At 57.8% G+C, this 22,083-nt stretch overlaps 7 protein-coding genes across 7 annotated transcripts; 2 read left to right on the forward strand and 5 right to left on the reverse strand.

Annotated features, from left to right (window-relative positions):
* Positions 1-1,175: 1,175 nt before the first annotated feature.
* On the reverse strand, positions 1,176-3,575 carry B0T26DRAFT_673406 (uncharacterized protein; the record flags this gene model as incomplete). The annotated part of the gene is made up of 3 exons (XM_060439592.1): positions 1,176-1,649; positions 1,748-3,083; positions 3,181-3,575. The coding sequence occupies 3 exons, from the start codon at positions 3,573-3,575 to the stop codon at positions 1,176-1,178; spliced, it is 2,205 nt and encodes a 734-aa protein (XP_060297526.1).
* A 1,300-nt stretch (positions 3,576-4,875) lies between these two features.
* Positions 4,876-6,253, reverse strand: B0T26DRAFT_643512 (uncharacterized protein; the record flags this gene model as incomplete). Its single annotated transcript, XM_060437540.1, has 3 exons — positions 4,876-5,706; positions 5,791-5,991; positions 6,065-6,253. 3 exons carry the CDS (start codon positions 6,251-6,253, stop codon positions 4,876-4,878), a joined length of 1,221 nt encoding a protein of 406 aa, XP_060297527.1.
* An 838-nt stretch (positions 6,254-7,091) lies between these two features.
* B0T26DRAFT_188555 (uncharacterized protein) lies at positions 7,092-8,615 on the forward strand. The gene is made up of 2 exons (XM_060433665.1): positions 7,092-7,331; positions 7,520-8,615. The coding sequence occupies exons 1-2, from the start codon at positions 7,232-7,234 to the stop codon at positions 8,287-8,289; spliced, it is 870 nt and encodes a 289-aa protein (XP_060297528.1). The 5' UTR covers positions 7,092-7,231; the 3' UTR covers positions 8,290-8,615.
* A 326-nt stretch (positions 8,616-8,941) lies between these two features.
* On the reverse strand, positions 8,942-10,567 carry B0T26DRAFT_739115 (AFG1-like ATPase-domain-containing protein; the record flags this gene model as incomplete). The annotated part of the gene is made up of 3 exons (XM_060443667.1): positions 8,942-10,266; positions 10,353-10,425; positions 10,469-10,567. 3 exons carry the CDS (start codon positions 10,565-10,567, stop codon positions 8,942-8,944), a joined length of 1,497 nt encoding a protein of 498 aa, XP_060297529.1.
* Positions 10,568-13,148: 2,581 nt separating this feature from the next.
* B0T26DRAFT_616683 (Cupredoxin) lies at positions 13,149-13,572 on the reverse strand (the record flags this gene model as incomplete). The annotated part of the gene is made up of 2 exons (XM_060435999.1): positions 13,149-13,324; positions 13,371-13,572. Coding segments are annotated over 2 exons (378 nt in total), but the record flags the coding sequence as incomplete, so codon positions are not given.
* Positions 13,573-17,373: 3,801 nt separating this feature from the next.
* On the forward strand, positions 17,374-18,282 carry B0T26DRAFT_749109 (uncharacterized protein; the record flags this gene model as incomplete). Its single annotated transcript, XM_060445052.1, has 1 exon — positions 17,374-18,282. One exon carries the CDS (start codon positions 17,374-17,376, stop codon positions 18,280-18,282), a length of 909 nt encoding a protein of 302 aa, XP_060297531.1.
* On the reverse strand, positions 18,007-20,574 carry B0T26DRAFT_699815 (uncharacterized protein). Its single transcript, XM_060441493.1, has one exon. It carries the CDS (start codon positions 20,487-20,489, stop codon positions 18,351-18,353), a length of 2,139 nt encoding a protein of 712 aa, XP_060297532.1. The 5' UTR covers positions 20,490-20,574; the 3' UTR covers positions 18,007-18,350.
* Positions 20,575-22,083: the final 1,509 nt, after the last annotated feature.

Below are 22,083 nucleotides of genomic sequence, written 5' to 3' on the forward strand. Positions count from 1 at the left end.
AGGGCCGTTTATCACTGGCAAGTGAAGCTGAGGAGAGGTGGCAAAGTTCGTGGCAGGCTTCATTTGGTGTGCCTAGGTACCTAGGGCTTCTGCCATTTCTGCCATACCAATGAAGTACAGTCCCCTTTATCAAACGTGCTAAGTGTGCCTTCCGTTTTTGTACCGCCCCAGTACTGCCTGCCTTCTAGACACCCCCGCCCCCCATGCTAGGTACTTTCAGACCACCTCCGGGCCTGGGGTGGATAGACTTGGTCTAGACCGCGATCGAATTTCATCCGAACTCCAAATCGTCCTTGAGTCGCAAGGATCGCTCTTGCAACTCCAGGAATAATGGCAACCACGGCGAGGGGCAGGATCTTCCCCTGTGGCTCCAGTCCTCGAAGTACCGAAACACCCGTTCTGTGGGATCAGTCAGTTCCATAGCCAGGAGCATGACACGCCGTCGAGCCTACCGTAGATGCCGATCCAGTTCCACATTTGAAAAACAACCGCAACGTAAAGTGGCAGACGCCATTCAGGGCTGACCTCATCGAGCATGCTCCTGCCCGCTCGGCCTCGGCTGAATGCTAGGAAGAAACCCAATGTTCCCCAAGAGCACTTGGCCGTTCCTTCGCCCCTCCACGAAGATCCCGAGTTAAAATTGGCAGCTGGCCTAGAACCGGCTCGTCGATGGTGTGATAGACCCAGGGGCTTGTCTGTCTCTTAGCTCGGTAGTTGTTGCCGAGTGAGCCTGTGTTCTGCCATCAATCAAGCTAACACCGACTTGTCTGTCTTCTCTATTTTGGAACCCGACGCCAAAAGTCGGCTAGCTGGCGCGGTGTGCCGACCCTTCCGCTTCCGCTTCACGATTTTCTTTTCCACGTTCGGGAACCCCTGCCCTCCTGGGTTCTTATCTGTTCTCCTCCGACCTGGGCCTTATTCCTCAGTTGCTGTGCAACTAGGCCGACACACAAGAGAACAACCTGGCGGAGTGTTGCGAGGGAATAAGTTTGATTTCGTCGGTTGCTATACTCCTGTGCTACGGGCTATCTATACGACCACACACTGCCAGATCACTTAGGAAAATACAAATCTAGGACGCCCGCCTTTGAAGCACGAGGCCTCATTTCCCATGATATCCCTCAGGAAACGTAATCATTATCCTATGCCTTTTATACTCACCCAAAAACACCCCCTTAAAACCCGCCGGTCCCTTGAACTCTCTTGATAGCCCCGACGACGCCCCTAGCCCAGCTGAACCTGCCGGGATCGACGCCAATAACACCCTCAGCCTCATTACCGTCGCCGTCGAGCCACAGGCCCTGCTCCTGGTCGAGGGCGCCGTAGATGTGCGTGTTCTGGTTGCGGCGCAGGGCGTCGGTCCAGGCGCGGCAAACGGCGGCGCTGTCGAGCATGACGTTGATCTCCTGCGAGTGGAACCACGACTGCGTGTCCTGGTTGCCGTTGCCCTGGATGCCGACGCGCTCGTCGACGATCATGAGCTTGATGTGGCAGCTGCGCTTCTTGTGCTCTTGTACTAGCGGCCGCGTCATGTCCTTGGCCACGTACCAGAAGTAGTGCAGCCGCTGCCGCGCCGCCGCGGACAGCGACTCGTACAGCTTGTGCGCCACCATCTCGTTGTGGCCGCCCTGCTTGGGCAGGAGCTCGCCCTGGACGTGGCCGTGGTCAGCTTTTGCTGTCCTTGCTCGACAGAAAATATATAGCAGGTATTGAGAGATCGAGGGAAGAAAGAAGGGTGTCAACTTACGGCGTCGTTGTAGCCGAGGCAGATGTAGCAGTACACGTCGACGCCTCGCTCGCAAGCCTCGCGGATGGCCGGGAGGACGGGCTCGGCGTTGAGCGTCGGCGACTGGATGAAGACGGACTTCTTGGCGTGGCGCAGCCCCGAGATCCAGGCGGCGTTCTGGGGGTTGGACACGGACTTGTGGGTCGGCGGGCCGTAGGGCGCGCGGTTGACGAGGGCCATGGGGAACGGCTCGTGGGCGGGATGGGCAATGTAGGGCGTCATCTCCTCGCCGGGTGGGCTCTTGGGGGCGTCGCCCTCGAACCCCTTGTTCACCGTGTGGTTGAGCAGCCGCGTCACTGCCTGCATGCGCGTCTCGTGCGGCTTGGGTGACACGGCCGTCTGCACGCGCGCTACCTCGCCGGCAATATCGACGTCGTAGTGCGGGTCCTCAGAGTCGTGCTCTGGGAGGGGGCTGTCTGGCGGAGTAGGTTCCTGCATCTGGTTTTGGGGGATGGACTGTTCGCCTTTGGCCAAGTACGTTTCGGCCTGCTTGTCGGCGGCTCCATTGGGGGCCTGGCTGCGGAGGCTACTCTTCTGCTCGTCGCCACCAGTAGCCTCCGCACCAGTCGGTTGGGGCTGAGTCGGATGGGGGTGGGTGCCCCCTTCTGTTGTCGATGGTCCGGTCAACGTGTCAGCCCGCGTCGTGTCGCTGCTCGCCGCAGGCACCGACGGATCAACAACCCCGGGCTCCCGTACTCTGCCATTCTCATGCCGCGACCCCCCCTTGACGGCAGAACCATTCGACTCCTCGCTGGGCCAAGATCCTAGACCTCCTTGGGCAGCGGGCGAGTTGGCGCTCGGCAAGGGGGGGTCCAGCTTCTTGTGCCACGAGATGAGGGCCATGTCGTACAGCGAGTCTACGATAGGACCCTCCAGGTGGACCAGCATCTCGAGATTGTCGTTGTCCTGGATGTTGTTGCTTTGCAGGAGGGCAATCTTGCGGTCGACCACCATGTACTTGGAGTGAAATGTGCCTAGGAGTGGCGTGTGGTAGTTCATGACCTCCATATCGATGTTTTGGATTTCGCAGGGCTGGGGCAGTTTGACATTCTTGCCGGTGAAGGCCTTCTCGGAGACGATGTAGTGTGGCTCGATCAGCTGCTTCGGGCTGCCCCGGTCATAGAGAACCTTTACGACGACCCTTGACCCGCGCTCGCCAGCTCGTCTGTCCAGCTCACGGATAGCGTCTGTGAGGAACTTGGAGGCGACGCTGTCCTGCCAGTAGTTAGTGGCGAGGAAGACCTCTCGCTCGGCCCTAACAATGACATTGGACATGTGGCGGACAATGTCAGGCACACTTTGGCAGCATAAATGACAACCTGTCAGCACAGGACTTGAACAACTAGCACGAAGCTAACACGAAGCTAATAAGTAAATGTTCAGACCAAACTTACACAGAGATGATGGTCAGGGGCATGACCCCACAGCTGCCCATGAGCGGCAGGCTCACCATGGCGGGGACAGGGCTGTCGTTGAGCGTGCACAGGGCGTCGTGGTATATCTGCAGGAAGAGCTCGCTGGGCTGCGTCGGCCCCCACTTGCCGCAGCTTGCAGCCGTCTGCAGGGCGTCCGCCTCAACCGGGCCCGGTTCGGGGGTTGCGGCGTCTTCGTCCTCGGCATCATCACGGGCCGCGGCTTTGAGGGCATGCTGGCCGTAAAGTCTTTCCCAGGCGTCGGCAGGCGCAAGGCCGGGTTCCCTGGCCAGGAGCGACGAGACCGTCTCGGTTGAGGTGCACAGCTTCACGACACGGTCGCTGATGCGGCCCAGGGTGTTTTGGTGTTCTGCCATGGCGGCGCCGTTGTTGGAACGGCAAGATAGGTAAACAAGCCCCTGACTGTGGTCCGTGGGACTGATTCCTCGACAGCGGCGTCGGGGATGATGAGGGGTTGGTACAATACACAAAGATAATACACAAAGATAATACACGAGTAAATAATATGAGTCTCGAGAACGGGCAGGTTGAGCACGGCAGTTAAGGTCTGAGTGGAGCCTGAGAAGGTGAATAGGCTTGGAGTGAAACCTAAGTGTTGTAAGCGTTTTGGTCTAGTCCAGATTCCAGAAGGGAGGACGACGTCCTGGGTCCGGTATATAAGGCCCAGAGATGCAAAGGCGGACAGCTGGCATGATGAGAATCAGCCCGGTGACACTTTGAGAGACTAGGGCAGGTGGCGTGGTGTAGAAAGGAGGCTTGGAGGAATAGTTGAGCTCAATAATAGGTGGATGATGGATGGTGACGAACCCGAAACCAAGTTTTGCCAAGCTTTTGCCAAGACGACGTAGCGCAAGGGCAGTTCTGGTCCCTGGGAAAAGCAGGGGGTGCTTGTTTCCGGGGAAGGCCTGGGGTGACGTGTCGATCCCTGTGGAATTGCCCTTCAGCAACAGCCGGCAGACCACGACAGAGACGGGAATAAAGGCAAAAAAAGAGGTCAAGGGTGTGAAGGATAGTCTGGTAATGTAAGGACATGAATTGATTGGCTTTTGCCTATCTTATGCCGGAAACGCGGGCGAATTCTCCGAGGTGAACTTGCCTGCCCTGCTGCTAACTTTTCCCCAGAGCTTCCCCTCCCCAACTCTCCTTGCCAGGGCTAAGATCATGGATGACGTCAGGCGTAGATGGCAGTGGCTAGCCCGCCAACTACTCGATACCTAAGCTTGCTGAGGTAGCGCTAGGCAAATGTGCGCGGCGAGCCGAACAATGAGGGAGAATTAATTGAACTAGTTACTTATCAACACCTTCTAGAGAGGGTCGACATGTCGTGTTTAATACACTATATGTTCAACTACATCTTTTATGTCTCCCTATCAAGTCGTGCAATCGGTTCCAGGGGGTCCAAATCACTTGACAATGCATCAGGTACCTATGGTAGATAGCATAGAGAATGTAATTCGTTAAGAAAACTGGTAGCGCTTGCGTAACATAGCATACATAGTATCCAGCCGGTGCTCGCTCTCAAATGTCGCCGTACTCTCACATGTCGCCGTATTGCGTGTATCCGCACTAAATAATCCCGCTGCTCCTGTATCGTGTGTGCCCAGAGCCTGCCATAACAAAACGAAACAACCTCGCTTCGAAAGCAGCCACATTAAATTACAGATCGCTCTTGTACGTCTCGGGCTCGTCGTCGGCCTTCTCCAGCTTGGCAAAGTCGGTAAAGGCCAGCTCGTACCCGAAGCCCAGGGTCAGGCGGGCGTGCTGGAGCATGTGGTCAAACGACAGGTACTTGATGAGGTCCTCGGTGCTGTGGATGTGGTCGTCCGAGTACTCGAAGGCCGACTCGATGACGAAGGCCGACGGGTAGCCGGCCTTGGACGCCGAGGCGTGGTCCGAGCAGGCGTAGCCGCACTTGGTCTCGACGAAGGGGATGTCGCAGTACTCGACAATGACCTTCTTGATGAACTCGGTCAGGTTGGGGTCGACGTAGTCGACAATAACACCGACGCTCTCAACCTTGCCGGCCGCCAGCGTCTTGGCCACGAAGCCCGTCATGTCCTGCTGCAGCATGGCCTTGATGTCGCGCCCGGCCTTCTCGTAGCTCGAGAAGATGGCCTGGCTGCCCAGCAGCCCGCCCTCCTCGGCGCTGTACCAGTGGAACTCGAGCGTGTTCTCCTGCTTGCCCTCGACGATGTCCGGGGACTGCAGCAGCACGCGGAAGGCCTCGAGGATGGTCACGGTGCCGCTGCCGTCGTCGTCGGCCCCCGGCGCCGCCAGGATGCTGGGCAGCCACAGGTTGATCGAGTCCTGGTGCGCCCCGATCACTACGGTCGAGTTGCTCTTGCCCGGAATGGTCGCGATGATGCTGTTCTGCCCCCACGAGTGCACAAAGTGCTGCGCGCTGACCGTCGCCTCGGCCCCCGCCGCGATGATGATGTTCTTGATCTGCCCCAGCAGCCACTCGCTCGACTGCCGGCCGTAGTCGGACTGCGATCCGTCCAGACGTGTCAGCTCGGCCCCTTAAATGCGTATGGCCTAAAGAAAAGGACAACTGAAATGCGCGCATCGTACCTTGTAGTAGCGCGTGTGGAACGACGAGAACTTGGTGAGGTGGTCTTCCATCTCCGTCTTGGACAGGTTGGCCAGCAGCGGCGCGACCTCATCCTGCAGCGTCGGCTTCTTGGGGAACTTGAAGACCTTCTTGGCCGCCGCCTTGCCGCCCGCCATGCCGAGCTTGGGGTGGTCGGTGATGTCGAAGAAGCGCTGGCCATTCTAGAGGAGAGAGCAGGACGGGTTAATTGGCTGCGGTGACGACGGAAGCGTGGGAAAGCTCGGGGTGGCTTACTCGGCGCAGCTCCCACTTCTCCTCCTCTGTGACCCATCTTGTCTCGCCGGGAGCGAGCTCGATCCAGTACTTCTGGGAGCTCTCGCCGTCCAGACTGACGTGGCTCTGGCTTGCTTCGGCTTTCTCGACGAACCGGGCGCTGACTGCAGGCAGCAGCACGGCAAGCAGGGACGCGCTCGAGACCTTCATGGTGGCTGTCGGGTGCTGTATCGATAGAGGCTGGTAGTGTCGTAGGTGTAGTGATGAATGTATTCGATGGGCGGTGGGAGAAGTCGAATGGAGGAGCTGGGAGCTTTCCCCGCGATCAAAGGAGAGCTGCCTGGTCTGTCGGCACCCGCCCCGGAGCCCGTCAGCCGCAGTCCGAAGCCAAGCCTTGGCGGATGATAGGCGTCTGACAGGGCAGATCTAGGCCCAATGGGGGGAGTGCAGGCGTCATTCCGCCCACCTGTTGCTGGGGCGGCAGGGCGGCAGGGCGGTTGTGGGGGTGGTGAAACGCACCTCTAAATCCGCGTCAGACGCTGATCTAAGAATCGGGGCCTTCCAAAAACGCCCCCTGACGGGGGCTGCAGGTCTCGAACATGTCATGTCCATCGAGGCAGATGAAATACATAGTACAGGGCACCCTTTCCGCAAATATTCAAATTTTAATTCTCTCGAACGCAGCCGATATCACCAAGGCCCTAGATGTTGCCTACTATGAAGTGCTGTTGCTGAGATGGAGGTCCAGCCCAACGGTGGGGAGGCACCTAACTAAGTTTGATCGTGCCTCGATAGAGCGGTGCTGCAGGAGATGCCCACACGCACTCCACTTGGCTTGCCCGATAACCACGATGCGCTGGGGAATCGAAGCAATGGACGAAACAATCGAAGGAAAGACGGCTCGCTGATTAATCCGATTCAATGCGAACCTAGCTTCGGAAGCTATCCAATTCCATTGCATTGGACTCAAGCCATGCCGTCTTCCCCGCACTCCTGGGTCTGGCGACATCCATTCCTTATCATGCCACACCTGTCCGCCCACCCAGCTCTGGCACCGGAGCTCCCTCCAATGACCTCAGCGGCCTTGACTTGATCCCCAAGAGCTTCCACTGTTTTCCTCGCACCAGCTCAACGGGAGCTACCAGACGAACAGCGAAGCAGCTCGGGGCAACCGAGCCGACAGCAACCATGAGCTCCGATTCCCTAGCCAAAGATGCTGGCGGTGGCGGCAGCGGCAGCAGCAGCAATAGCAACAAGAAGATCAATGATCTCATCAGCCGCGGCAACTGTGCGTGCAGCACCTAGTCTCCCTCCCTCCCTCCCTCCCTCCCTGCCTGCCTGCCTGCCTGCCTGCCTGCCTACCTTACTCCCTCCCTCCAGCCCTCCCCCTTGCTAGCCCCCTGAACCTATTCCCACCCGGTATCCGTATGTACAATACCTAGACACAATAACTGACTCCCAACCCCTGGAACACAGACAAATCCAACCCCGTCGGCACCGGCACCTTCATCGCCCTGCGCGCGCTCGACCCGCTCCTTCAATACAAGCTGCTCGCGGGCGGATGGGGGCGCTCGGCGCTCTCGGCGGTCGGCATACGCGCCGTGTCGCCGCTAGCGCAAGCAGCGACCTCGTCAGCCGTCACACTGGGCAGCGGACTGACGCTCCGTCTGTCGACGGCGCTCCTGCTCGCCATGGCGGCCGGCAGCTCGGCGAAGCAGATCTTCTGGGTCGCGGCCACGTGCCGCGAGGAGGTCACACCGGGCATGGCGGCGTCGGTGTCGGCGTACAACACGGTGGTCAACTCGCTGGCGGCATTCCTGTTCCTCGGCGCCGCGACGTCGTCTTATTCGTCGAAGGTTGTCAGGCTGTCGTCGTCCGTCGCGCTGCCGCTGCCCGCGCTGACCGGCGGGCTGCTGTACGTCGTCGGCATGGCGCTGGAGACGGCGTCCGAGGTGCAGCGCAAGCGGTTCAAGGACGCGCCGGCCAATGCCGGCAAGGTGTGCACGACGGGGCTGTGGGGCGCTGCGAGGCATATTAATTATGGCGGCTACACGCTGTGGCGCACCGGGTTCGCGCTGGCCGCCGGCGGGTGGACGGCCGGTCTGGGGGTGGCCGCATGGCATCTGTGGACGTTCGCGGCGCGCTCGATTGTCGTGCTCGACGAGTACATGGCCGGCCGCTATGGCGGGCAGTGGGATAAGTATAAGACGGACGTGCCGTATGTGCTGTTCCCGGGCATCTACTGATGATGCGTGTGGGTAGGCTGGCTGTGGGCGGAGCCGTGGCTGGAGTTGGAGAGGAAGGGAGTCTAGTTGTATTTTTATCACGTTGTGTCGTATGCGTGCCGGCGGACGTGCGTGTATATATATGTATATCCGATCCGCAAATGGCAGACTCTTGACAGGCACATTCACTGGCTCTGGATCTACGCAGTCGTACACGTAGTATGGGCAAACAACAGCGAGGTAGGTATCTTGGGTGTGGGTTTAAATCACAGCTAGCTACCGCCGCCGCCGCCGCCAGCGATGGCACATATCGCGCCTTCCGCAATGCTAATCCTCGGCACCAAAGCTAAATAACTACCCTGCTTACCTAGGTAAGTAGGCAGCTAGGTAGATAGGTATCCCGGCCAACGCACGCAACATGCCCTCCGTACGCTAGGAAAGAAAGCGCCGGCCCAAAATGCTCCCCGTCCCAATGCTGCTGCTCGCTCCGTTGCTCGACAGGAAACACGCCCTCCTTTTATTCCCCCTCTTTCCTCTCCTCAAACAGATGAACGCGACCAGGGGGTATCTAGCGGTATATACATAGGTAAGCAATGGGTGCGCGATGTCAAGGTGTCCATCATGCGTCGATGGTTAGTAGAGGTATATATATATACGGGTGTGTGTGGGTCGGTCACATGCTGTCCTCCATCTGGCGACTGCGCGTCTTGGCCCAGTTGTCGCGCTCCTCCTTGCCGCCGGCCGTCTCGAGGCCCATGCCGCGCTCGACCCACTGTTGGCTGCCCATCTCGGTCAGGCGCGACAGGGCGCGGGCGAAGGCGAAGGCCTCCTCGTCGCCGGTGAACAGGTTCGACTTGGACAGCTGCTCGACGTTGTGCTCGAGGTCGTCCATCATGTGGCTCATGACGTCCTCGACGGACCGCGCGGCGCCGCCGCTGTCGGCGGCGGCGGTGGCGCTGGCGGCCATGGACTCCAGCATCTCGGCGCGCGACACGAACAGCTCGGCCAGCGGCACCGCTGTTGTTAGTACCAGCTTCGCGTGCGACTCGTACACGGCGTCGATGAAGGTAATAAAGCGGCGCGCCAGGTCGCGCTGCCGGTACGTCATGCCCGGCACCTCGCTCACGACGAATGCGTCGTACGACCGCATCAGCTCCAGGTAGTCGGCGGCGCTGGTGGGGCGGCCGATCAGCTCGTCGAAGGTGAACCAGGCGCAGCGGCCGCTGACGCGCGGCACGACGATGTCGCGGCCCCACACGCGCTGGACTTCGGGGTGCGGCTCGGGCTGGTCCGGGTCGCCGAGGAAGCGGAACCACTTCTCGGCGTGCGAGGCGGCGTGGGCGTCGAGCGGGGCGTGGTAGACGCCCGACGGCGGGCGCGGGATCTTGCGGTAGTCGGTGGTGGAGTCGAGGTTGATGACGTGCAGGCGCTGCTTGAGCAGGTGGATGGCCGGCACGAACGAGTCGCGCTGGATGCCGTTCTTGTACAGCTCGTCGGGGTGGCGGTTGGACGTGGTGACGAGCACGACGCCGTGCGACATGAGGGCCTCGAGCAGGCGCCGCAGGATCATGGCGTCGGCCACGTCGGTGCACTGGAACTCGTCAAAGCACAGCACGTTGCCCTGCTCGGCGATGTCGGCGGCAACAAAGGGCACGGCGTCGATGTCGCTGCCGTACTGCTGCTTCATGCGGTGCAGCCGCCGGTGCACGTCCTGCATGAAGTTGTGGAAGTGGATGCGCGTCTTGGTCCGCACCGCCGCCGGCAGCGTGTCGTAGAAGAGGTCCATCAGCATCGTCTTGCCGCTGCCCACGTCGCCGTACAGGTACAGCCCGCGCGGCAGCCCGCTGGGGATCTTGCCCAGCGGCGTCTTGGACCCGCCGCCGAACCACGAGAGCAGCGACTTGGCCGGCTTGAGCGACTCGAGCGTCGGGTGCACCACGGGCGGCGCGCGGTAGTGCCGCAGCTCCTCGTGTAGGTGCTGCAGGCTCTGGATGATGCCTAGGAACAGAACGCGGGCTGGGTTAGTCTCTGCGCCGGGGCAAAAGACCTCGTGGTCATGGCACGCGTGTTTCGTCTTTCCTCACCTCTCTGGTGCTCATCATTGCGCAGAAGTCCGTCCCCCACGCGCTGGTCGTAGGCTTGTATGGGCCCCAGCTCCTCGGCGTCTGCTGCGACTGGACGTCAGATCAGATCAGAGAACCGGGATATATAAAGGGGAAGGGGTGGTTGCCGTAGCAGGCTGACCGTCTTCCACAGTCGCAGTAGCAACAGAGGCCCTTCTCCTAGTCTGGGCGGCCATGCCAAGGACGTTTGGCGACACGCTTCGGGCAGCCGGTCGGCTCATGCGCCCGAGGCCTAGCGAGACTGTCCCACATCGTACTTGGCTCGGAGCGGCGAGTCCGCACGTGGTGTAGAGGGTGCGCCGGCGCGCATAGCCGGCCGCGGTCTGGGCAGCGCGCGCTGTTCGGGCAATGGGCTGGGTGAGGCGCATTCTCGGGTTTTGTGTCTTGAGGGTTTGAGGAGGAGGGAGGAAACGGGCGAGGCAGGGTTGGTCGAGGTGGTGAGAGGGAGAAGGGGTTGAATTGTGTCTCCTTCAGAGCGCCAGACACATGGTCAGGGGCGCCAAGAAGGCGGCGGCGGTGTCACTGGCGGCGGTGTCACTGGGACGGCGAGGGATAGAATTCGGTCTCGTTCTCGTCTCGGTCTCGTTCTCGTCTCGGTCTCGTTCTCGTTCTCGGTCTCGGTCTCGTTCTCGGTCTCGGTCGCGGTCTCGGTCTCGAACTCGAAGTGTGCCGTAGATGTCGCCTGCATGAAGGTGCAAGGGAATAGTAGAGTAGGAGTTTCCAGGTCGGGTTGGTTGCTCTGTTGAGAGAGGCGCAGGTCGAGACGCAACGGCGTGCGTCAAAGTTAGCGCAGGCGGTCGGTAGGTGGTATGGTAGGTTGGGTTGTGTTGTGGGCCGAATATAGGGTTGAGTGCAGTTTGTTAGAACACACTCTGCGGAGACCAAAGCCAAAATGCCTCTTTCAAATTCTCGTGAGGAGAAGACCGGAGGTGCCCTCTTGGCACGTTCGGTTGCTTTGGCCTGAAGACGTCAGTCAGGAGGACGGACCCTTTGCGGGACTGATTAGCGGCTTTTATCGGATGTAGCCTGCCGCGGCACCCTGACCTGGCACACCCACAGCGCGGCAGCACGCAATTGGCATGCAGTGGCGTGGTCCAGCGATGCCGGGTGTGGGACGACTTTTCGTGCCAATATTCGTGCCAATGCTTGGCAGTTTACACAGTAGACTCGACAAGCTCTAGACCTTACTTAATGCAGGCTAAATTATCACTCAACGTCAGGTTGTTCAAGCCTCGGTGCACAGAGCAGGGCACATTTATTTATGATTTTGGTTTCCAACCTGGAAATAGTGTTTTCTGTTGGCCGGGTTCCTGGCCATGCGGCCGCAAAACTCTACAACAGCAACCTGCGGCGCACGACGTCAGACTCGGACACCTTGAGGATTATTAGTCTTCTTCGTATTGGGCCTCGGCAACTAGATTTGACCGCCGCACAACCCCTGCGGCTGGGTGCAGCGCCGCTGGATGGAATTCCGAGAATGCACCGACGCAGCCCATCTGATATTCGGGCTCCAACACCCCGGCCAATGCACTCGTTAGTATCGGGAGTCTCCGAGATCCGGGCAAGATAGATGGATAAGTGTGTCCAACCCTGCCTTGTGCGGCCCGCCGTGCATGTCGCTATCCGCTCGACATAATTACACCGCACAGCACTCAAAATCACGCCTCGGGATCTACAGAGCCGCTGCTAAACCCTCGGACACGGGAACGCCAGTGTCTTGGTGAACGGCATCTGTCAATTTTGGCTATCGGCCGTTGAACAGGACAATTTCTGCAGAGCCTCGCTCTTGAGTGCATGTGAATGAATTCAACTCGGCCGCTTTAATTCCTTCATTCACACTCAGTGCTTGGCACTTAAAACATGAGAATCACCCCGTTGGTCTAAGAATCAGTCAAATATTCATAACTCGGGCTCATTATCACACCAGGATAAGAAGAAAACAGAAAGGCGTTGTCAGCAATTGAGATGTGGCGGTAATTATGTGAGTGGTTGTTATCCAGGTCAATCGATTTCTTTACGTGAGATACTAGGTGAAAGCCACACACATCTGCAAAGCAACTTCAATTAATCTTCCCTCTTACTGCGCTTGTGCATCAATTATATCCAGCAATCTCCAGAAGCAGTTCGAGTGCGACACTATCAAAACACATTCACACCAAGATACTGTTTGGCAGGCAGTGAGTGAGTGGACACAATCTATTGTCTATATGAATGACTCTGGCATGCAAGTAGCGGAAGGGATATCTTTGGATTATTATCATCGAATTCCAAACACCAAAGCACATGGGTTTGGTCCAGCAAGAAAGCTGGCCGCCCACTTCCAAACAAAACCCACTCCCAAATAAAGCCCCCTAACTATGCAAAGACAGTCCCGCCTGTACAGTACATTTTCCCTTCCTTTTCCAAAACCTGCAGTCTTTCAAGTCCCGAATGATCAGACAGAAATGGTCGCCGAGACGGAGACTGGTCAAGCACTTGTCCAAGGCAGCTTGACGTATATACGAATAAAACTGGGCAGCAGCCCAAAGCGAGACACGAGCCCGACAGCGACGGAACTCAGATGAGGAGGACCGCAAAGACGCCGGCGGCGACAAGGCCAAAGAGGGGCGCACCCACGGAGACGGCGCCGCTGGGCTTGCTGCTGGTGGCGGCGGGAGGCTCCGAGGTGGTGCTGTTGCTGCCGCCAGTGGTACCCGTGCTGCCCGAGCCGCTCTGGGCGGCGACGACGCCGCCGGCCACGCCGCTGGTGGGGGAGGTGGCGTTGCCGACGAGCGCCTTGGCCAGGGTCTGGTAGGCCGACAGGGACCGGAGGGTGGTGGGGTTGATGACGCCGGCCATGCCGTTCTTGCAGTGCGAGCCCGTGTTCTGCGAGCAGTAGAAGACGATGGGGTCGGTCGAGTTGACGGTCAGGCGGAAGACTTGGCTCTGCGGGGCTGCGTTAGTCACGGGTCACAGGGTTTGGTTTCAGCGAGACAAGACGTACGTTGACGGCATTGGCGCCGGTGGGGAAGAAGCCCGAGAAGAAAGAGCCCTCGGCCGGCTTGCAGGGGTTGAGGAAGTCGCCGCCGACTACGCTGTGGTTCTTGGCGTAGAAGTTGAACTCGACCACGTCGCCGACCTTGGCGGTGATGCTGTTGGGGTCAAATGTGAGACCGCTCTTGCCCACGGCCACCTTGATGGTGTCGGCGCTAGCCTGCATGGCGAGGCCGGCGAGCAGGAGGAACTTTGTGATGGGAGACATGGCGGCAACGGGGTGCTTGGCTTGTGAGAGTGAGAGCGAGAGTGGGAGTGAGGCTGAGTAGAGAGATGAAGATGATCAAGGTGCTATGTTTGCAAGAGTGATGAAAGTCTCTGAGCAAGTTTGAGCGAGTATTATTTTGGGAGAGGAGTGGGTGGTGGCCGGGAAGCAGTATTATATCACATCGTCGGGTCTCTTTGTGCGGGCCTGCGGAGGGCGGACCACCAGTCGCGGGCCAAAGCAAGCTTAACTGTGACGGTCTGACCTGTTAAGCTGTGCCGTGGCGCGCAGTCCAAGGCAAGGCTGCTAGAACCTAGGAGTGCCACTGCCAGGTCGGGTCCCAGGGACCCCCGAAGCGGCGGCCGCTCCTGGTCGTTTGTTGCGAGAGAGCTGCACTTGCACTCCTTCCACGGCAGAGGATGAGACGGAGGGGCTGGGGCTCGAACATCTTCACACACCCTCACACAGGAGGAGGAGGTGCCCAACTGCCCATGCCATGCCATGCCATGCCGCCCAGGCTGGTTCAGCATCCATGTCGGGACCGGGCGGGACAGGGGTCCCGGTTTGGGCAAGGCGCGAGCCCAGTCGAACATGTCTCTCTTTGAGCTGGGACAAAAGAAGGACGGTGTGTTGCAATCTCACGTCAGGGCGGGTGTGGCAGGTAAGCTCTGCCACAAAAAGAACATAGCGTCGGGGGGAGGCCAATCCTAGCACTAATTCGGCCCTCGCGACTCTCATCTTTCCAGCACAAGTGCAGCACAGTTCCTTAAATAGAGAGTGTGTTTGCGCATCAAATATACCAACAGCTGACCGAGCAAGCTGTCGAAGACTCGACTCGACTCGACTCAGCTCGGCTCGACTCGACTCGACTTCGAGGGATGGAACTGGAAGGCATGCCTGGCTGAGCTTTGTGAGCTTGTGCAGCCTCGAAAATCGGGAGCCGTCGAATCCGAAACTGGAATGATTCACCTTCCCCAGAACCTTGGCGAAAGCTTGATTGTGCTAATTGCGGGATGGGTGCAATCTGCAGTCTGCATGGCAACCTGAGCGGGCGATTGAACTCGCGGCAGCTTGGACGCAGGTGCCAATGGAACAACAGCCCGGGCAGCTCCCTCCAGGCGTTTCCCGTTACTACTACACCAAAAATCCGCGGAAACAGAACCCGGCTCGTGCTGCACGTGCATGCAGCAGATTGAAACAAATCCGCGCCCTGTAAAACAAGGCGTCCATTGTTGGTCTGGGGCTCTGACGGGACTGCGAGTCTGAAGCAGTGCAGCGTGGCATTGCTGTGTTTCTCCTTGGCACACGGGCTGAGTCCCGTCGATGCCATTGGCCTGCGCCACTTGTGATTTGTTCAGATGCAAGGTGCCTTTGTCGCATAATTCTGACCAAGTTCCTGGCTCTAGAACCCCAAATGAATAGCACACCCCGGCTCAGGCTAAACTTGCCAACTTCCAAGTTTGGTCGCGGCACAATTGCTAATAAAAACTCGGTGGCCTTGTAATCCGCTCCGGACCACGTATAGACGGTACAGTGCAGGTCGGATTCCGCGTAAACTTTAGCCCGTCAACTTGCACAAGTCCTTCAACCCAGGGAATGGTTGTATGGGATTCGGACATTGTGCATATACGTGTAAACAAACCCCTTGACACGTTGACAACCCAGGTCAGGTCAGCAAAAGACCAAGCTAGGTAGGTGCGTACGGCCGTAGGTGACCAGTAAATATGGCGGGCTAATGCAGTCAGTAATCCATCCATCCGTCCTACCTCTTTCGGAGTTAGATTTCGTCCGATCTCGCCCTTCCCTCGGAGTCGATTAGCTTCCGTCCTCCATATCCGGTCCCCAGGCCGCGGAGATTGAGGGTTTCCATTTTCGCCATCCCGCGCTTCTGCAAAACACGCATCCGCGGTTGGAAACGAGACACGCCGGCACGCCAAGGCCCGAACCTGGCCCGAACTTCTGGAAGGCGGTGAATTATATCCAGTCCCATATCGTCCTCGTCAGACACCATGTCTGCTTTCCCATCCGTGATTTCACGATACCTGCTGAGCACACCGTGCAAACCGACTGGGTGCGTGTCCCGGGTGAAGCTAATTTCGTCAATTACGCGTAGTTACTGTGCAGCCGCGGCGTGCGGCCGTGATTTCTCAGCACCCCGTGGCCGTAACAGGGCCGGTCGCCGAAGTCTCCTTGGCAGCCTAAGTATTCCGTATTGCTGACACCCAAAAGTTCCCGCGGTTAATTACATTACCTACCTAGCAACAGAAGACAAGGGAAGCGAAAAATTTGGACGGTCAGATTTATCAACGTTATCCCTCCATCCCAGGACCCTGATTCATGGAAATCGCCTGTGCTATGTGAGGGTGGCTGTCCGGCCTGGGCTTTGTCGCTGATTGCCGCCGCGTCACCGTTGAAATTAAAATCTTCAGTCGAGACAGCGTTTGCAACTGAAAAAGACTTACGCGGACAAAAATATGTGGAAAACAGAGTCAGGAAGCGAGAGTTTCTTTGATCGTGCGCCAACAAAGCGCTGGTTCAGGGTGCTTCAAGTCTTGTGCCGCTTGGCTATGGAAGGTCCGATAATTGGTTGCCACACGACAAACATCAAGTCGGCATTCGAACGAGAAAGGGCTGCTTTGTTATCTAGAACCGCTTGATATTGTATCATTGTGAGTGGGTTCTCCGTTAGGTGTGGCGCTCGCGATGAGACTTCTATGGAACGCCTGATAACCTATTGAACCACACACTCGTGACGCGACAATGAAATGAAACGATTTTCATTCAAGTCCAGTTCTCAAACAAGATAGCCAATGGTGAAATCGTATTTCAAAGGGTAGGTCTGAGAGGGAATGGTCAAATGAAGCTCTCAGAGGGACAACTCACCTTCACTTATACACAAGCACAATAAACAGACGTAGGGACCAGTTAAACCGTTAATTAGGTACATAACTCATCATTAAACATATATCAACTACCAAAAATGCCTTACCTATGTATAAGTAAGTCACAACGGCTTCCGGTAGCGCCTTGGCGAGAGAAGCCTCCTTCTCTTGGCAGATGTAACGGGAAAGCTTGGTTCACTAGACCAGGGACCCGTTCTTGGCATTGCTCTCAAGATGTATCTCTATACTCGGCTCTGTACATGTGCTTTGGTTATTGTTACTCTTGAAAATGCATGTACAGAGTGGATATAACTAGGAATAAATGTGAGAGGGTGTGACGGTCCCAGAGCCAGGGAACCTCGTATCCAGTGGCGAGCAATGCCCGACCACCGCAGCGACCGATCAAATAACTAAATCACGATCACAAGACCCGTGCACCCTTTGGGGAAAAAACATGGCCTGGGCCGGGCCGGCCGGCCGGTCGAGTCAGGTCCGAATCGTGCGCCGCCGGCCCTCACAGCCTGTCGATCGGCCGTCTCAGCGGCCCGGAAAAGCAAGCTCGTGGACACACAAACTTGCAGATCTGCCTGGCCACGGCCTGTCACTGCTATGGAGATCGACCAACCAGCCTCGACACGCACCATTTCCCCGCGCAGGGCGCTGGGCGCAGGCGCCATGGGTTCCCTGAATTCTCCCAGTGGCGGTCAAATGCGGGTATATAGAAGCCGGAAGTCGAGAACCGACATGGACTGAGGAGCTCACAATTCAAAGCAACAAACTCACTTCTTGCTTGACACCCAGGCCTTTGATTACCAACACACAGAACCCCTTTCTGTCAGCCCAACAAGCTCCCAGCCCAGTAATGTTCGCCACGACAACGCCAGCTCACCTCCGCGGCCTCGCGAACCGGTACAGAGGCGTGCCCCTCGCGGTCGGCAACGAGCCGAACACCACCACCACTGCCGCAGCGTCCTCAGACTCGGCTGCCGCCTCCGAGCTCTCGCCTTACTCGTCGACCCGGCCGTTCCCCTGGCAAAAGCCACCACCACAGCAACGAGCCGCTGAGAAAAAAGAGACCCAAGACTCGCTCCTGCAAGACGCAGCAAACAGCAACACGAGACAAAACGCCAGCAAGGCAGGAAACGGCTTCAGCCGCACCGACATCTTCCCGCTACAGCAGCCGCCAGCGGCCCAGCTCACGTACAATACCTTCTCCTCTGCAGAAAGCAAGACCGCCTCTGCAGAAAGCAAGAGCAAGAAACCGCGCTCTGGCAGCGCTGCAAATGGAAATGCAACCGCAGACGCCAAGCGCGCGCACATCGACGAGATAGACATCGAAGAGCACGGGCACGGGCACGGGCACGGGCATACGTCGGACAAGCAGCGACCGAGTCTGAGCCCGCAGGGGCTAGCCGGCGCGGCGAGGTCAGTCCGCGCGCCGTGGAGCCTGGCTTGGCGGGCCGCGGCGGCTGTTCGCGAGAGCGAGGTAGAGGTGTCGCCGGCGGTGGCGCGGCGTCTTGGGCCGGAGGCTGTTTTCGTCGTTGAGAGCGGGTGGCGCGGCGTTCGAGGAGCAATGAGCGTGCTGCTTCTTGTGTTCCTCGTGCTTCTCTTCTTTCTGGTGGCGGCGGGCACGGCCATGGTGTTGGGGCTTGCTGTGGAGGAGCTTGGAGGGCCTCGGCTTGGTTTCTGGAGCCGTGAAGCTGCACGTACTGAGCCGTGTCGGTTTCCGGACCAGAAGTTCTGCCATATTGTTTTGGGGCTGGATAGGTGATGAGGTCGAGAAGGCATGAGTGGTCAAAGTTGAGGGGCAACGTGTATTATTTGTTTGTTTGAATACCTCTATCTCCTGCTCGACTTCTTCTTGACAGTGTCAATCAGACTGTCAATCTCCACCGCCTCTCCCTTGACCTTCTTGGGAGCTCTCTCGACTCTCTCGCTCGGCAATTCGTTGTGATCCGCCTTGCGCTTCTTCCGCCCCTCCTCCAACAGCTTCTTCATGCCGCTGGTGGCCTTGAATTTCGGGTTGGAGGGATCAATGGCGAACTCGTGGCTTTCAAACACGGCCTTGAACCGAGTATCCTCGACATCCATGTCAAAGTTCTCCTGCAGACCGCCTTGGTCTTCGCGGGCTTTCTTTCCCTTCTTCTTCTTCCCCTTTTGCTTCTCCAGGCGAGCAATCTCCTTCATGTCAAAATGATCGATATTAGCACCGCATTGAGTGTCGTCAGCCATGAGGAGCTCCAGTTGCGCCTTCTCGGCAGCCCTGGTGGCTTCTTCTGCCTCCTTAGCCGCGCGTTTCTTGAGCCGGTCCTCCTTCCGGACAGACGACTTGGAAGGCACCGGTTGCTCTGACGTGAAGAAGGGGTCATCGAAGCCAAGATCTCCGTCAGCTGTTGCCTCAGCCGCGCCATCCTCAGCCGCGGCTTCATTGTTAGCGCCTTCCCGCTTGGCGATCATTGCTGCCCTTCGAGCCTCCTTCTTCTCGCGTTCCTTGCGCTTGTACTTCTCGATTGTTGTCTCCCCGAGAGCAGGCCTCTTCGCCTCCTTTTCAGACAGCGCAGAAGTAAACGTGATCTGCATATCTCCAACAGGCGCGCTGGACTTGGTGCTCTTTTGGGTAGGCTCGACTCCAAGGCCCAGGGCCGCTCGCATCTTGCGTCTTGCGAGCTCCTTTTTGCTGAGCTTGGGCTCTTCAACTTCTTGGTCCTCTGCGGCCGACTCTGCCGTCGGTTCCGGCTCATCCTCCTCCTCCTCGCCGTCTTCTTCTTCCTCGCCCTCGCTGCCGCTGGCAAGATAGGCGCGGAGGTCGTTCTCCGCAATATCTGCGCGGCTGCCCGTGAAGGCCTTCTTAATGGACTCCTTCCTTGACACTTCCTCGGGGTGCATGTCCCAGGTGAGCTTCACCTTGGAATGCTGCAGAGCATCCGTCACAAAGTCGACGGGCTTGTACCCCTTAGGAACGGCGTCGCACTCATCCCGTGGCTCATCATCAAAAGTGACATCGTCTGGGATGAACCGCAGGTCAAGAAAGTTTGAGGACGATAGATACTCGCTGCCATCTGTCGCTTCGTAGATCTTGTGCGCGGTATTCGGATCAGAGCAAACTATGACAGCATAGTAGTATCGTAACCGGTCAAGCTGGTACGCCCGGAGGGCGTCGCTGTCAAAGTCTTGGTCGGTGCCTTCTTGCAGGAGCTCCTTCTTGATCTCATCGTCCGAGTCCACGTCTTCTTCATCCACATCCTCCTCGTCGTCGCTGTCTGACTCGGAGCCATCCTCATCCTCGGCCTCGGCCGACTTCTTGAAGATCTCCTTGGGGGGGCCCTCTAGCTCCTCGCGGTTCATGCGCTCTTTGCCAAACTCGCTGGGGTAGACGGAGATCTTCTCGATGCGCCCACCGACTGGCACGAAGCTCGAGAAGAGGGTCATCAGATCCACTGACTTGATGTGGTCCCAGTCAATGTTGACAACTGCTATCCTGTTCGTGACTTCGCCCGTCTCAACGCTCTGTTCGTCCCTGTGCAGGCGGATGCCCGGCCGGGATTCCTCCTCGCCTTCGTCTGGAAGCTCTTCTTGTTCCGATTCGGAATCTGAGTCGGACGAAGAGAAACCTCCACCACGGGCAGGGTCATATTTGGCGTCGGCCTCTTCGAGCTCACGGCGCACAACGTCGTCGTCCTCAACCTCGATGGCCTTTTCGTTGTCCTCATCCTCGTCGTCGTCCTCGTCTTCGTAAAGCTTTTGCAGAGCCTTCTTCTTAGTGTCCGTCTTCAACCTACGGCCGTAGCGATCCACCTTTGTGGTGGCGACGAACTCGTCATCCTTGAGGACGCCGGAGAAACGCTTGTCGAGCTTCGTCTTCAGGTTTCTCTTGGATGGCAATTGGTACCGCGGATCGCTCTCGAAGTTTGCGAATCGCGGGTCGGTAATGTGTTGGGGCGCCGCGCCATCGCGCTTGGAGTTTTTGCTCTTCGACATCGTTGTTTGGTATGGGTCGACGTCCAATGCAGGGTTACCAAGATGAGATTCGCGAACTTGACGAAAAGCTCGGCGTTGCGAGCGAGGGAAAATTTTAGTGGGGAACTAGATTCTGCCAAAGGCGGTGGCCCCAGGACCCCGCTGGGACGGCTACACACGCTAAGATATCTGCCCCGCTCTAACACTAACAACCACAAGGTGACAACTCCACCGCCCGTGCTCATGCTCCTTCATTCCCTGGGTATCGAATCCATGCTATTCATTTCCAAAATTAAAACGCCTTGTTGTGGTTTGCATCAAATTCCCATCCTAACGTGTTGACATTTGAGTCGATATTCCGAGTCGGACCTAGCAATCTGCATTTCGCGACGTCCACCATGTGCCAAACGCTCCCTACTGTAACCAGCTGTTAGCTTAGCTCTGACAGCTCGGAACAAAGGAGCCGGGATCCAGAATGACAGAAGGCCTTTGACTTGCGATTTACATCCCATTCCATGCCCAGACGCCAGCTCCCGCCACGAGGAGGACCATTGCGCACGCGATGGCCAAGGTGTTTTCTTTTCCCTTCGCTCGATCCGATGTGTGCTTCTCATCTTCCGAGTAAGGGTTGAGCCTTGTGTAGCTGTCCAGATTCATGGTTTCTGGGCGGGTCGATCCAGGCACCGGCGCAACAGACAGAGACGGTTGTTTGTATGGCAGGCTAATGTCATTAGCGAACGTGCAAGGCCCGCGGGTTATGATCAGGTAAAGTCGGCGGCGCGAGTGTCTGCCATGTGGCTAGAAGGGCAAGGCTCTCTCTATTTAGCTGCCTGCCAGAAATTAGATGCCAGCGGCTTTCACATGGAAGACACGGGGCAGTTTGCTGTTGTCATCCGGAGGAATGCGGCCGGTAGCCAACAGCCCACCTCGCGACCATTGTCCGCTTGCAGATTCCTTTAGTTCTCGGCCACGTGTAGAGACCCAAGCACCCAGCTGATGGCCGCGGAGTTGGCGGAGTGGGGTGCCGTGTCCGAACCAGTAGCATTTCCTGGAGAGAAATGTGTGGCATACCTCTATCGCCGGAAGCTGCCCGTCGCATTCACATTGCGGATTTGTGGGGTTTGCCTGATGCTCCCTGGATGCATATCTTACCTAACGAAGACGTTTGGCAGCTCTGATGCAGCAATGCACACCCAGCATCATGCAGAATCGTCCCATTAGAGCTAAGGTATCCGTAGTTCGACCTCCAATCGGGGCTTCGGGCGTTTGCCTGCCTGACTGTTCGAGGCGCGTTTTATCTTTCGGGTTTCCAACTTCTCGCCTGTGGGTATCACATGGGTCTGTTGCACCTATCGACACTCGGTCGTAGGAAATACTCAAGTGCTGGATAGCCTCATCCTCATCACATATGAAGTCGCTAGACGTACCTTTCAGTCACTGCTGTGCTTGAAATGAGACATTTACCCAGAATCCTAGGCAGGCTCTGCATGATGCCCGTCTCCAGGTTCACGTTTTACAACGAGGAATGCGAGCAAGAGAGTACATTATTGTCTGCACATTGTTTGTCATTGAAGACTTTTAAATGCGAAGAGCCGGTGGCTGCGGGCCGCACAAA

The sequence above is a fragment of the Lasiosphaeria miniovina genome (genome assembly GCF_030549165.1).
Source record: "Lasiosphaeria miniovina strain SMH2392-1A chromosome Unknown B0T26scaffold_3, whole genome shotgun sequence".
NCBI lineage: Eukaryota > Fungi > Ascomycota > Sordariomycetes > Sordariales > Lasiosphaeriaceae > Lasiosphaeria > Lasiosphaeria miniovina.

Excerpts from the sequence above, each read along its gene's own strand:
- B0T26DRAFT_188555 (XM_060433665.1), top strand. The coding sequence starts at position 7,232 with ATGAGCTCCGATTCCCTAGCCAAAGATGCTGGCGGTGGCGGCAGCGGC. Across the intron at positions 7,332-7,519 it reads TCTCATCAGCCGCGGCAACT|ACAAATCCAACCCCGTCGGC; the intron begins GTGCGTGCAGCA and ends CCTGGAACACAG.
- B0T26DRAFT_699815 (XM_060441493.1), bottom strand. The coding sequence starts at position 20,489 with ATGTCGAAGAGCAAAAACTCCAAGCGCGATGGCGCGGCGCCCCAACAC.